Source organism: Mangifera indica, chromosome 4 (genome assembly GCF_011075055.1).
Source record: "Mangifera indica cultivar Alphonso chromosome 4, CATAS_Mindica_2.1, whole genome shotgun sequence".
NCBI lineage: Eukaryota > Viridiplantae > Streptophyta > Magnoliopsida > Sapindales > Anacardiaceae > Mangifera > Mangifera indica.
Genome location: NC_058140.1, coordinates 17,782,199 through 17,798,180, shown reverse-complemented (window position 1 = coordinate 17,798,180; position 15,982 = coordinate 17,782,199). Strand labels below are relative to the sequence as shown.

At 31.7% G+C, this 15,982-nt stretch overlaps 3 protein-coding genes across 3 annotated transcripts; 2 read left to right on the top strand and 1 right to left on the bottom strand.

The window, feature by feature from the left end:
* Positions 1–265: 265 nt before the first annotated feature.
* LOC123214211 (thioredoxin-like protein YLS8) lies at positions 266–1,769 on the bottom strand. The gene is made up of 2 exons (XM_044633984.1): positions 1,593–1,769; positions 266–730 (listed from the first exon to the last, which is right to left on the bottom strand). Exons 1-2 carry the CDS (start codon positions 1,710–1,712, stop codon positions 422–424), a joined length of 429 nt encoding a protein of 142 aa, XP_044489919.1. The 5' UTR covers positions 1,713–1,769; the 3' UTR covers positions 266–421.
* A 5,562-nt stretch (positions 1,770–7,331) lies between these two features.
* Positions 7,332–8,600, top strand: LOC123214803 (uncharacterized protein At5g23160-like). Its single transcript, XM_044634798.1, has 2 exons — positions 7,332–7,781; positions 7,870–8,600. Exons 1-2 carry the CDS (start codon positions 7,599–7,601, stop codon positions 8,338–8,340), a joined length of 654 nt encoding a protein of 217 aa, XP_044490733.1. The 5' UTR covers positions 7,332–7,598; the 3' UTR covers positions 8,341–8,600.
* Positions 8,601–13,261: 4,661 nt separating this feature from the next.
* LOC123212818 (60S ribosomal protein L44-like) lies at positions 13,262–14,919 on the top strand. The gene is made up of 4 exons (XM_044632023.1): positions 13,262–13,386; positions 14,216–14,395; positions 14,541–14,615; positions 14,703–14,919. Exons 1-4 carry the CDS (start codon positions 13,384–13,386, stop codon positions 14,760–14,762), a joined length of 318 nt encoding a protein of 105 aa, XP_044487958.1. The 5' UTR covers positions 13,262–13,383; the 3' UTR covers positions 14,763–14,919.
* The last annotated feature ends 1,063 nt before the right edge of the window (positions 14,920–15,982 follow it).

The following is a 15,982-nucleotide window of genomic DNA, read 5'->3' as shown; positions in this document are numbered from 1 at the left end:
AAAACTTATCACATATCCATTGCACATCCAACTAACCTATGAAGATATGTCACATTAATTCTCGAAATACTGATACTTATGCGCAAATGGGGATCACTCAAATTCTGCAGTAGCATTTACAGCTGCTACTACTCAATTTGTGGGAAAAAAAAAAAAGAAAAGACCATTGATATAAGCAAATGCTCACATATAAAAGCTACATTGAACATGCACAAAAACAAATCCCCTTTTGCCCTATCAACTATTATATAACTGGAAGGTTTGATTTATCTAAAATGTATCACTCAAATATATAAGGAGTCATACTGATTCAGAAATCAGCACATTCACAGTCAAGTAACATCAACAAATAAGTTCCAAGAAACAGGTATCAAATCAGAATCTTACAAATTTTAAAATTAACTACAGTTTGCAGAGGTACTTAGTAGCGGTACTTGGTGGAGTAGTCCTTGGGAGCAATTACAAGACCACGGCCTTTCCTTGCCCCTCGGTACACAGTCTCAACAATATCAATGAACTCCTGCTTGTCCTTGAGAGCCCAGTTGATCTTGTTATTATTACCAGTGCCAAGATCGATCATTATGTGCTTGTTTCTAAAGAAGAACATAACCGTGGATGGATCATAAAGCTCATACATTGTGTTAAAATCAGGAACCTCTGTAATGTCCACAAGGTAAATCACAGCAAAATTCTTCATAGTCTCAGCAACTGATGCTAACACTTCATCCATCTGAATTCAAATGAATAAAGAAACAAAATAAATTTACTCATTGTTAGATAACTCATAGTTAAATGAATTCAAGGATTAAAAAGTATCACTTTGGATGACAACAAGAGGGGTAATCTTAATAATGAGTGCATTAGTTTAGTCAAAACTGTTTAGAACTGCAGTATACAAGAAAAAAAGGGCTGTGAGATGATTGAGAAAGATATTGCTTACAAAGCTTTGGTAAAGGGCTTCAATATATATGCTACAATAGACTATTACTACCACTTACAATTTAACTTAGACTATAATTGCACATCATTAAACAATCCAAAATTAAAAACCAAGAAAAACGTTTTATGACCTGAAAATATATTTGTTTTGTTTTCTTAATCACATATCAATAAACAAGCACACAAATCAGGTTGCCAGAACACTTGAGGTATTTCAGAGAAGCCAGCCTTATTAACCCCTCTAAGTATCTACATATATATATAATAATCCGCTCAGAATTTTTGAATCTAAAAAGGTTCTGCTTCGTAATCAAGGTAAGCCTCATATGTATTGCAATATTATCATTAGGGTATTTAAAATATTACATCAAAAACAGTATAATGAAAGGATTTGAAGCAACAAAACTTTGAAAAGAAATTAATCAGATTAAAAGCATAGGAATGAAAATAGATAGATGGGTTTCTAAACATCAGAATCTTAAAGCCTGGTTTCTAGGCAAAGCGGTAATTGTATCAAGTGTTTACTATATAAAATTACCCTGTTAACAGAATCATCAAAAGCGGAATTGACTTGGGCGGAAAGATCACACAAATAACAGTCAAGTAAATTTAATAGAAACAAGAGAAATTTTAGAATCGGAAAAAGTAAGGACCTGCATACAGGTTTCGTCCCAGTCGTGGCCAAACCGGATGACGACGAGACGCTCTTCTTCGGCCAGGATGGCCTGATCTACCGCCCATCCTGAGTGTAAGTGTGGCAAAAGGTACGACATGTTTATCTCAGTTCAATTCGATTGTTCCCAATTGTGCTCGAACCCTAACCCATGATTTATAGAAGGGAAAAGGACTGTTTTCCACCCATTTTTTAGACCGATCTCAAACCTATACCCACGGAAGATGAAAAACCCCTTTTCCCATTTATGACCAAACTATCGTTTAAATTTTTAGTTAGAGATAAAGATAAAATCATTATTTTAATTATAAACCTTAAAACTTTAAAATTTCATCATTTTTTCCCTCCAGGTTTTAAAAACTAACATTTCAATCTATCCTCAAAGTTTGAAAAGTTTATATTTCACCCCTAAAGTTTGCTTCCTTCTCCGACCACCATCGACGACTAACGTATTCCATTAATCTCTCATCTCTAACTACAAAGGACTACGAAAGACAAGGAAATAACAGATGAAGGTCGTCCTTCATTGTCGTGTCTAGACGAAGCGATGAGCGACGAAAGACAGTATGGGTGGAGCGACGAAGAGATCTTTATCTCTTCATCACACCACTACCATCGTACTAAGAGAAAGAGGAGATCGGTGACGACATCGAAAGATGAAGTTAAAGAATATGGTGAAATTGCTATTTTTGAAAGTTATTGGGGGGATGACTGTGTTTTAAAAAATATGAAAACCCTAGGTTTTGGGGTGAAAATATTACTTTTCAAAGTTTAAAAACTTTAGGTAAAAATAAAATGTTAGTTTCTAAAACCTAAGGGGGTGAAAAATAATAAATTTTATAATTTTTTAATATAAATAGTAAAATAATTATTTTATCCCTCTCTTTAACAAAAAAGATTAACAGAAGTTTATCTATGAGTGAAAAAATGTGTTTTTCATCTTTCGTAGGTATAGATTTGAGAATGGCTTACAAAATAGGTGGGAAATAGTCCTTTTCCCTTTATAGGATAAGGAATCCCAAACAATGGCTGAAGAATCCCCACCACTTTTATTAAGGGCAGAATTGTAAAAATGAAATAAATAAATACAGATCAATGACAAAACCGTAATTTACTAACATTTTATAATCAATAATATTAGGCGAATATATAATAAATACACATTCATACGTGAATACTGATATATATATACGATTATGTAATTTTAAATTAAAATAAAATAATATTCAATCAAATATTACACATTTTTTAAAAAAACATATCTACATATGAATTATCAAACTCATATATTTTATTAAAATTATAGTTATCAGTATCTTACTATATATGATACATATTATACTATATATTATGATACGATATATTATTTAGATGTATTAAATTAATATGATATAATGGATATATCATATGATATGATACATATTATATAATATGACACATATTATCGATACGAATTAATATATTTTTCAGATAAAATGATAATATAGTAGAAATATATACAAAAAATTTTAAATTTTTAAATGTGCTTATAATAATTTTTAAAACAATAATATATCAATTAGATTTTTTATTATATTATTTTTTAAAAAATTAATTATATTATATAATATGATACAATATTTGGTATATAATATAAAAAATAATATTTTTGATACACAACAGAATTGATGATCAGACTATAATAATTAAAATCATAAATCTCCGTACTACCCCCAAGGTTGATAACAGCAAAATTCTTGACAGTCTCAGCAACTGATGCCAACACTTCGTCCATCTGAATTCAAAGGAATTATGATAAAAAGTGAATTAACTCCTTGTTAAATAACTACAAAATAAGGAAAATTGATGATAAAAGAAACTCAAGAATTAAAAAGTGCCACTCTAGATGGCATGAAGAGAGGGATTCTTTAGTAATATAAAATGATACTATCATACGAATTGTCTTTTTAATTTAAAATAAATCTCAACCGTAGATATAATCTAATGATTCAAATTAAAAGTGTTGATGATAAAAAAAAAAATTTTAAAATTATAATGATAAATTATTATAGAAATGTATGATTGTTATAGTTTTTTTAATTATGGGAAACTAAAACGCAGCCAAGTTGTTCAAGGCATATATCAAGGTATCATGACAAAGCCAACCAAACATTGATGCTTGTCCAAAATTTTCCAACTAAACCAAATAAACAAAAATTAATAGAGAATAAACTGTGTTCAATATGGTCACTAATTAAGCAAGGGTCGAATCTCTATTTCCCACCCACACCTAGTTGAAATGACAAATTATTACCTCTAAGTTTGAAAATTTTATTTTTCAATTTATCCATAAATTTCATTAGTATAAATTAGTGTTTGATTTGAGTTCAAATTCATTTCAAAGGTATTTGAGTTTGACTTATTTAAGAGAAGTCAAACTCAAGTTCGAATTTGAGTTCAAATCGAGTTTTGAACTTAGTTTGATATTAAAACGATGTTATTGTTATACATATTGATTAAAACAACATCGTTTTAGTTTATTTGTACTGATTTTTGTAGACTCAGTTTGATAAGTCAAACACCTTTAAAATTCGAGTTTAAAAATTTTTAACTTTTAAACTCAAACTCAAACAAGTTTAATTTGAATCAAACTCTAGTGTAAACCATTACATTTAATCGTAGATGTGATGAAAAGACTATTTTAGCCAATTAAATAATAAAAACATTATAATAGTAAAAACACGTTCCAGAGCTATTATCTTTTGTAGATCAAAGCTTACTCTAGAAAGAGAATCTTCTACTTTATTATCCTATAAAGAAATAGTATTTTCTCGTAAAGTAGTTATCATTTGTTTGATAACAGTATTCGGAGATTCGTCCTGTTATCTTGCTTTGCTGGATTTTTTTTGTTTGGACAATTTCTCCTTGAATGGTCATAGACTTGCATTTAGAACAAGAAAAATGTCTTTCAGTCCCCTTTTGATTCATTATCATATATGGGTCTGGATAAAAAGTTTGCCACAAAATCAGATTAATTAGAAATATATTAAATCTTAATATTATATTCAACAAACCAAATTTGTCATCTTTTAAAGACAGTTTCATAAATAAAGTTTCATAAATAAAGTTAAATACTTCAAATCTGTCATTAAAGTAAACTTTTGACTTATCACAAATAATCAAAATCTGTCAATATATTTTTTGGCCACTAAAACCGCCCTTTCATGAGTAGGATAATTTATTTTTATAGTCAAGAATTTTCCTAAAGCATATCGAACTATTTACTCAATATTGTCAATTCTCTTAGCTTTAAAAACTCCTCCTCAATAGTAATCAAAAGTATCACTCTCTATAATCATAAAGTCTATATCTTCTAGTAGAGTTAAATATTTTAAATGCTTAGAAAAGTTTTTTATCTAGATTACATAGTATCTTTATTGGTATATTCCCATGGTACCTTTGAACTTACTTTCTTTGTCAATCCGTTTATTATCCTAGCCAAATTTGAGACATATTTCCCTATTTGATTTGCTAGTCCAATAAATTATTGTAACATGTGTCTTGATTCTAACACATTAGAAAAATTCAACAATTTCTTTGATATGTGGTATTGGAGCTGAATTCCTCCTTCTCCAAATTTCACTCCTAAGAATTTATCATAAGAAATTATTATTAAATGTGAATACTCAATTATCATCAGACCTTTCTCATCTCATTGTAACTGTACATCACAAAACCAAATAGAAAGCCTAATCTTCAGTACAACTAAAAATTAACAAAATATTAATATGGAGAAGGCGAGTGACAACCCAAAAGGAGCAAATCTGTAGAGCACCCCTATTTAAAAAAAGGCTCAGCAACTATGGTTTTGGAAGTTGAAGAGCTTCCATCATTTGGTGGCACTTGAGATAGGAGAAGTGAGACAATGACAATAAGTGAATTGAAGCCCAAACCTAGTGGACACACAAATTTGGTAGAGATAAGATGCTCATGCATGACATCATAAGATCCAGCAAAGGGAAGGACTTTCTAGCAAGATCCAGGGAGGCTTCGAGCAGGTGGCAACTGTTATGGGTGAGAGCAACATAATAAGGTAATAAGATTCTTTGGTGCAAAGAAGGATGGTTGTATGGGATCAATGGGATGAAAAATCATTAATTTGAAAACTTTAGTTCATACACTTCAAATTTGAAAACTTTAACCGTTGCAACCATACCCACCTAAAACCAAACTCACCAAAAATCCTTTACAAGGAAGAGGAGGATGAAAATGAAAAGAAAAGAAGAAGGTTTTGATAACAAATTTGATTTGCATAAGAGTATTTTAAAATTTTGTTTATTTGGGATGATATAATAATTTACAAAGTGAAATAATTATAGATAATACGAGAATTCAACTTTTTAAAATTGTATTGGAATTCTTTTTCGTTAACGGAGTTAGGTTTAAAGTAAGAAAATGTGTTTTCTGCATTTAATAGGTAGGAAAATGTTTTAAAGGCAAACCTTTGATGGGACAATGTAAGTCACTCTTGTTTATATTTTTAATAGAAGCATATTGTAGGTTGGCAAGTCCTGTGCATCCAACAACGTTTTTGTTTCTAATTTCAATTTGCATGCCATTCTTAGAAATCAAATCTCCTATATATTTATTGTTCTACTTTATTGCATTACACATAATTATCATAATCTTATAACATATAATATATATCTTACGATATATTATAAATAAAAATAATACGTATTATAAAATATATAAATTAATATGATATAATAAATATATTGTATGATACATATTATATATTTTTTTAAATAAAATAATAGTTAAATATACGAAAATTTTTAAATTAAAGAGATGCTTGTAATTTTTTATAATATTAATTAAAATTTTTTATTATTTTAAATAAATATTTTATGATATAATATATAATATAAAAAATTAAATTTTTAATATACTATATATATTCATATACACTTATGTCTACAAATGCACATAACAAAATGTTATTAAATTATTATACGCACGTGTGATACAGTGGATGTACTAGAAGCTTAGCAGTTCATTGGCAGAAGATAAACACTGTTTCCTGCCCATGGTTTGGAAAAACCAAACGTGCCTATGGCTTCTAGAAATAACACAAACGCCTTTAGTCAAGCTGTAACGGTAGATGGGCAAAACAGCCAAATTTGTCAATTACAAGTTTAATAGAAATGAATATTTATGAATTTCAAAATAATAGTATAAAGATAACCCATATTATGATTTTTTATTTCTATAAATTTTTAAAATGCCAAAATTAATTACATTATCTTATTATGTGTAATAAAATTACGATTACAAAAATAGATATATAAATAATATAATCATATGATTTAATATTAATTTATCATTAAATTAAAATCATAACCATTCTCTAAAGACTCTTGCACAAATAAGTATTCTATTTTATAAAATGGAAATAGAATAAATTATCGGACAGGAGTATGATGAGCTAACCGTCTCTCAATTATTTGGGTGTATATGTTGCTTTCCAGAATCCTTAAATTCCTTAAAAAATTTCTGAAAACTAAAGGAGTAAATGGTGATTCTCCCTCAGTGATGAAAGTTGACATAAAAGTTTAAAACATGAACATAACGTAAACATGTAAGAATTATGAATTTAGAAAAGTCTAAAGTCGTACTTATCGACAAAATTCCCAACTAATTAATTATCTACAGAAAATGATTCTGTATTATCGAATTGCTTATCATTTGGCCATTAAATTATTACGTGGCCCATGGTGACCCTAAAGTAGCCAACCACTTCCTCATTATTCCACATCCTCCATGTTGCCTCCTCGTAATCTGTCTCTGCAATAGAAATCCAAAAGAAAGCTCATGAAATCAAACACTGCCTTTTTTTCATTGGTTAGAGGCGTCCGAGAAAGTTGAAGATTCAGAGAAAGCTGTCCAATCTAACAGTTATAATTGCAGGAAAGATATTGGTTTGTTTTGTGGGTCAATCTTTTGCATGAAAATGTCTGATACCAAAACAGTTCCTACAGCTCAGTCTAATGAAGAACTTCATAAACCAAAAACCAAGAAGTCGAAATGGGTTCCGCGCAAGCTCTTGGTCAAGAAACGTCAGAATTCGATCGTCAATACGAAGCCTTTTGAAGAAACTCCTACAACTCCAAAACAAAGAGTTGAAGTGGTATTCAATATTCATAATTATAATCAATCAAATTCAATACTTGTCTATTTTGACCTGGAATTAAATTTCATCTGTTTTTTGATTTCAGGCAAGAGCGGAGGAACTCGAAGAAAATCGCACCGTTACTGAGAATCAGAAATCAGTCGAAGAAAATTTTCAAAAGACAGTGTCGATTCTGCGGAGAAGAGAGGAAAGAAGAACTGGAACGTGGAGTCAACCCGGGTCTCCTCGAGATTCTTTGCTGCTGTCTCCGAATCCACCATCAGATTCTCGGATCAAACACAAAAAGATACAGCAAAACAACAATGTGAAAGTTAAAAAAAGGGATCCCTTGATGGGTATATCGATTATCATAGTGATTCTGATAATAACATTGATTTGGGGCCGATTGTGTGCCATTTTGTGTACGTCTGCATGGCTTTTCTTCATCTCTCGTTACAAAAGTGAAAGTAAAACAAGCAGTGGCTCAGGTGATGTTGATTTGGATTCTGAAGAGTATAAGAAGAGAGTGGTTTTCGAGGGTTTTCTGGAAAGAGATCACAGGGCTATTTCAACATGATGTTTGCGTACGCCATGGATGGATGCGCATTTTAGCAAAAACATAAGGTTTTTACTAAAATGAGCGGGAGTGTAGGTTAGGTACAGTGTTTCTTCTAGAAGTTTGTTCGGGTTTTCAACGGCTTGTTGACTTGATTCTCACGTGATATTATAGGAGGGGAGGCGTGCCTCAAAAGAAGTTTAATCATCGTGATGGCCATATTATTATACACCATGTCATATTTTAATCTTGAATGAAAAAATAAAAGATTTTAATTAAAATGTGTTATTTACTTTATTTTTATGAAAATAAATATAGAATTATGTTTCACTTTAAAACCCTGTTTAAATTTTCTTTACTTCTATTATTGTACCATGCAAATGGTTGAATGTCATATCTACAAATCTTGAAAAAGACGAAAGATTATTTTTTATCTAAATTTTAGTGTAATTTTAAAAGTATATTTGTGATAGTTGAAAAATCTAAATACTTATCTATAAGTTAATTTTTATTAAATTTTTTCTCTAAACCCTAAAAATTTATAACATTACTCCATTCTTAGTTTGGAAAATTCTTAGGATTAATTTTAAAAAATGACATCCCCTCCCATTCAAATTTCCCAACAAAAGATGATCGCTCTCTCCCTCTGGTTCTTTCTGTCCATCCAAAGCCCTTTCCCTCCTGTTAGATAATCATCAACGTCTGGATGATGACACTACTTTCAGACCAAGGGTTCATCGTCTTCGACGTCTACCCTTGGTTTGGATGCGTTGTCATAGTCTATACTATAACGATTCATTAAACGATGTTTTTATCGTTTAGATGAAGAGTTTTGTCTGAATTATTTGAATCTAATGAGAGAAAGAGAGATTCAAACATAGAGAAAACATCGGAGGGAGAGTCATTGTTGAGAGGGAGAGAGCACTTATCTTTTGTCAAAAATTTTGAGTGAGAGAAAATATCACTTTTGAAAATTAATTTTAAGAGGAATATTAGTTTTTCAAACTAAAGACAGAGAATGTTATAAATTTGTAGGGTTTAAAAAAAGGCCAAACGACTATTTCCCACCCAAGGTTTAGCGTTTTCTCAAATGTCCCCCTTTTAACTATGGAAACACCAAATACCCACCCATGACCGGTTAGATTTAACCAAACCCTAACGGTTGTAGGGGTAAAATCGTTATTTTTGCTATAATATTAAAAATAAACTAAAATAAAATCTAATTTTACCCCCCTAAACTTTAAAAACTAAAATTTTCTCCCAGACTAAGTTTTAAAAAATTACAGTTTCACCCTAGGGTTTGGTTTTGAAATCTCCGACGACCGTTCCAGCTTCGTTGCCGACGGTCTCTCCCTCCTGAAGCAGCCTCTCCTTCCGGCGAATACTTTTCTCCCATTTGGAGGCTCCATCGACGTCGGAAACTGGAAGAGAGACGAAGAACTTCGTCGGGGAAGACGAAGTTCTTCGTCTCCCCAGACGAAGACGAAGCCGTCGTCTTCGTCTGGGAAGACGATCGTCCTCCCACTGGGAAGACGATCGTCTTCCCAGACGAAGACGACACGACTTCGTCTTCGTCTGGGGAGACGAAGAACTTCGTCTTCCCCGACGAAGTTCTTCGTCTCTCTTCCCGTTTTCGACGCCGATGGAGCCTCCAAATGGGAGGAAAGTATTCACCGGAAGGAGAGGCTACTTCGGGAGGGAGAGACCGTCGACAACGGAGCCGGAACGGTCGCTGGAGATTTCAAAACCAAACCATAGGGTGAAACTGCGATTTTTTAAAACTTAGACTGGGGGAAAAATTTAGTTTTTAAAGTTTAGGGGGGTAAAAAGAGATAAAATTTTTAATGCTTTAGGGTTTGGTTAAATCTAACCGGCCATGGGTAGGTGTTTGGTGTTTCCATAGTTAAAGGGGGGACATTTGAGAAAACGCTAAACCTTGGGTGGGAAATAGTCGTTTGGCCTTAAAAAAAAAAAAAAAATTTTATCTTTCTCTTTAATAGAAAATTTTAATATAAGTTAGCTTATGAGTAGATATTTGTATTTATCTATTATTATAGGTGTATTTTTTAAATTAAACTAAAACTTGGGCGAAAAAATATTTTTTCCCTTTTGAAAATGTCATACATGGACAGAATTTGATTTATATACGATGCATTTTCATCTGTTTGCAATGTTTCGACCATGTAGGTTAATTTTATATGGCTAAAAAATAATTAATTTGATTAATTACACTTGTTTATATCTTTAAATATTTATAATAAACAAATTTTATATTTAATTTTATAACAGAGAGCGAAGTGAATTCTATCAAGGTTATTTCAATTAATTTAGGATGAACCCTCTCTTAAAGTCTCATTTACTAATCATATGCATTAAAAATAGTTAAAAATTAAACCCTTAATGATACAAATATTGGAAGAATCATATCTCAAAGATTCTAACATATCACTACACTCCTCAGTCTACGCACCCATACAAGTTGGCTATGCACTAGTTCTAGACGAATATTGCAATGTCGACCTTATCACCCGTATCACATGATTGCAATTAAAATATGTGTTATTAACTTTGATACTAAATAATATGAACCTTGAGATAATCACATTTTTAAAGCTAATTATTAAAATTGAAAATCCAGTATTATCTCAACTTCACAATAGAAATTCATACTTTTCAATATCAGATTCACGTCTATACCTTATATTTGAGAATATAACATGTATCATTTGCTGTTAGTGTTACAATTAAAGAAGCTTAAGCTTTTGTTGAAATTACTCATTCACCCTTGTGATGTGATAATTTTTTTTTCATTTTAAAATTATCAAATCATATGCTATTATTTTAGTTTGGATATGTGAGTTTGTACAATTTATTTGTATATATAATATTACTTTTTAAAATAGAATAAAACTATGTGTATAATTTATTTGTATAAACTAAGATAACATCTTATGATTACGTAATGTAATTATTTTTTTTTTCACTTAAAATCATTCATTCAGATACTATCACCATAGTTTATATAAATGCCAAACGACTATTTCCCACCCAAGGTATGCTGCAATCTCAAGTTTCCACCCTTTAACTATGAAAATACCAAACACCCACCCATGACCGGTTAAATTTAACGAAACCCTAACCCTTGAAAATTTAACCTCATTTCCCCCCCTAAAAGTTTAAAAACTAACATTTTTTCCCTAAGCTAAGTTTGAAAAGATCGCATTTGCCCACCTAGGGTTTAGTTTCCAAACCCTTTCACTTTCTCCGGCGCCATCGCCGGCCATCTCTCCCTCCCGACAGTTTCTCTTCCACCGACGACCCCTCTCAACTCCACCCCAACCCATCCGAACTAGAGAGATATCATCTGGGAAGAGAAATCGTCTTTTCAAATGACGAAGAGGAGATCGATCGATCTCGTCTTCGTCGTCTCGTCTTCCCAGATGAAAACGACGAGTCGTCTCGTCTTCGTCTGAGAAGACGATCGTCTTCCTAGACGACGACGACTGGAAAGACGAAAAACTTCATCTTCCACATCTTCTCTGACGTCAATCGAGCGTCCAAATGGGAGGAAAGAGATCGCCGAAAGGAGAGGATGCTTTGGGAGGGAGAGGCCGTCGGCAATGAAGTCGAAGATGTCGCCATCGATTTCAAAATGAAACCCTAGGATGAAACTGTCATTATTTAAAACTTAGGCTGGGGAAAAATTTTAGTTTTTAAAGTTTAGGGGGGCAAAAGTAGATTCTATTTTAGTTTATTTTTAATATTATAGAAAAAATGACGATTTTACCCTTACCACTATTAATTTTAACTGCTCATGAGTGGGTGTTTGATATTTCCATAGTTAAATAGTGAAAACTTGAGATTGCAACATACCTTGGGTTGGAAATTGTCGTTTGGCCTTATATAAATGAGTTTGTAAAATTTATTTGTATATGTAATATTACTCCTTTGAAATAAACAATAGTTCAAGAGAGATAAGTGATAATTTTATAAACTATCGGGAGGCAAAATGAGAAACTGAATATACATGGGAATTTCTTGGTAATTCCTTGGAATACCATAGAGGAAAATTTCAAGTGTTTCACCGTATCAAGACTAATCATATTTAGACTAACTCCAACCCCATCCAAGTCTATATTGGATTTTATAATTTTTAACTATAAAAATATTTATATAATTTTTATGTATAAATAATAATATATTATTATATAATTAGATATTAATTTATCTTTAATTTTTAATTATTTAATTATATATAATATATCATTATTCATGTATAAAATTATATATAAAAATTATACGAATAATATTATTTAATTTTTAATATAGTCAAGTCAAAGTCAAAGTCAAATTTAAAGTCCGATCCAATGGAATCCACTTTGTAGAAAATTCAAATCCAATTTGCTTCAAAACTGTATAAAATCCAACTTGCTTTCAAACTATAAAATACTTTGGACAACCATTATATAATTGAAACATAAGAAAAACAATTATACTAAAAATATTTACACTAATAATTCTATGATGAAGAGACATAAAATAATATAAGAAAAATAAATAATTCCAATAAAATAAATTTATCATAAAATTCATTTTTACATTATTGCAAACAATAAAATGAAATGAAATTGCCATACTAAAATTCATAAATAAATAATCCCAATAAAATAAATATATCAAGAGTCAAAATAAAAATTCATTTTAATATTATTCTAAAACGTGATACTTTGGAAAAATATTAAAGAAAAGTTTGAATATATTAATATACAACCTTAATTATTTTAGGCCAAATATAATTTAAACTAACTCTAATTGTCATTTTAATTTATCAGAATATATTATTTCTCAACGGAGTTAAGAAGGATTGGGCCAGGCCCTTCCAATTAAACATCAGGCCTATTGCGTCCAAAATTCTCAGTCCGGTTATCCAAACGACACCGTGTAATAACCCTAACCCTAATGTCATCGCTATAAATTGTCAATCATTTTTTGGCTAGCCCCTGGTTCACCCCAGGGGTTTCGAAGCAGAACAGGGCTCTCATTTTTCCTTGAGTGTTTTCGACCATGGTATCGCTTCTGTTACTTCTCTTTCACTAGACGCTTGTTAGTTTCGTTGATTTTCTGTTTTCGTGTTAAGATGTGTGTGTTTTGGTTTCGTTATTGAAGTTGAGTGCTTATGTTATTATGCTATATTACTTATATATTGTTCAATCTAAGTTGTTAGTTGGATTAAATCGTAGTCTGTGTTGGGACTTTATGGCGAAAGAGATTTCGTGAATTTTGATTAATTAATTTTGTTTTAGTTTTGTAAAATTATTGAAGAAATTGGATGCCCTGGTTAGCACTGCAATGAAATCTGTGGTTAAATGATTTTACTATTGAGCTCTCAATTCGTACGCAGGATCGAGTTTCGTGGAATGAAGCTACTGAGTTTGTTTGACTTTGGTGTTTGACGACAAGATATATTTCACTGCTTCTATGCCCGAATCTCTATATGTTTAATTTGCATGTGCTGTGCTGTATTTTTACTAAGTGCCCTGGTTGATTTATTTTTTCTTAACTTTTAGTCTTGACTGCAATGAGTCTGTGTTGTTTGTATAATTTGTAAGTCTGAAGGATATTGTATTGGCGTTAATTGAGCTTATAGATTACTGAATGGAATTCAAACTTTAACAAGAATAGATATGTTTTATGTTTTGAGTCTTTTCTCATAGGGTGAATTGTTCTATTGAAGCTTGATTTTGATAATTCATTCTTGATATTGTCGTAACTGCTTTCAGACTTGTATCTTTGTTGCTAAAAGTTGTCAAGATTGGTTTTGATTGCTTAATGAATATGTGTTTGCAGTATTGTAAGTTTTCATTATATGATTTGCATTGTACCTTGTGTCTTGTAGGTGAACGTTCCCAAGACCAAGAAGACATACTGCAAGAGCAAGGAGTGCAGGAAGCACACCGTACATAAGGTCACTCAATACAAGAAGGGCAAGGACAGCCTTGCTGCTCAAGGTAAGAGACGTTATGATCGCAAACAATCAGGTTATGGAGGACAAACCAAGCCCGTTTTCCACAAGAAGGTATTTACTTGTGTTGATTTCTATTCTCGATGAATCATACATTCTGTTTTGAATGAAATCAAAACTTTAGTTTTGAAGACTGCTTATTACAGCATAAGATGATTTTATCCTAATTCTCATAATGTTTGTTGGTTTTATTACATAGGCCAAGACAACAAAAAAGATTGTCCTGAGGCTTCAGTGTCAAGGTTGCAAACATGTGTCTCAACACCCCATCAAGGTTGGTGCTTTACTAGCTTTTGCATATTATATTATTGTATCTCTTTTTCACATTCCTCTGCTAACTTTGTTTGTGCTTGTTTTGCAGAGGTGCAAGCACTTTGAGATCGGTGGAGACAAGAAGGGCAAGGGAACATCTCTGTTTTAAATTTCACTTTGTGTTTTTGTTCTTTTCTGATCCTAATGCAACTTAAGCCGGTATGGCATTTTGTTTAGTTCTGTTTTTGTTTTTGTCTAATGTCGCCCATGTTAAAACACTGAGTTGTTTGTTGAAAGCAGTTTATGAAATCAGTTAACTTCAGGAATTTATTGGGCAGATTTTGAATTTGCCAGTTTCATTTGCGTTTCACTCATAATAGCAGTCATACATACCATCATCCTTCTTTTCATATCCTCAGTGTAAACACTGACTTTTATACAACGTTGTGGCCTAAGGATTTGAACAACCTAGCAAGCAAATTGTGCTTAATGGGAGACACCTATCAATATTACATAGAATATTTATTTATTCTTATGATTTGTTTTGATTTGATACCTCAGGAAACCGGTGAGCCACCTGCATCTGGCTACCACGCATGATAGCTGCCCCCTCGCAAAGTTGTCCTTGAACCTTAAACACAGCTAGCCATTTATTTAAGGGAGTTACCTGTAATTGTGGGATCGGTACGAGTCTCCATAATTATTTTCATCCATATTTATCGATTTGTGTTTCATCTGTATCTGTTTAAACCCGGGTCAAGCCTAATTTGGGTTGTCCGTTTGTCAAATCTAATTGCACTTGGGTAGGATTACGAGAAGCTAAAAAGGGCAAAGCATACTTCGTAATTGCCTTCACTTATTGGTGCATTAGGATTTCAGAATATGGATTTGAAACATTTGTTGTGATCTGTAACCCCAAGTAACCTGAATCCCACTACCATTTATACATATCCTTGAATCGACGATGATAAACTTGAATAAGCTTTACGAGAATTTTTCACTAAGGTTTGTCGAAATTAAGGTTGGATTTGAAGTGAGTTTGTTCAAGTTTAAAACGAGTTTAGTTCGAACGAGTTTAAACATGATTTCGAGACAACGAATATGAACTCAAGTACGAGCTAAGAAGTAGAACCAGAAATGAAATTGAACTAGAGTTTTGCTCAGTTCACTTGAACCCTTAACAAACGATGCCTTTTCCAGCGTTACTTAAATATATTTCATTTTCCTTCTAGTTCTAGCCTTTTATGCGTTTTTGGCTTCTCACATTCTGCATTATGCTTTCTTTCCTTCCAGCCTTAAAGACATTTCCACCTCTATTGCATCAAACATTCATTTGTTCACTAGAAAGACAAAACAATCGATGATGACGAAGCAAAAAGTTGATCGACA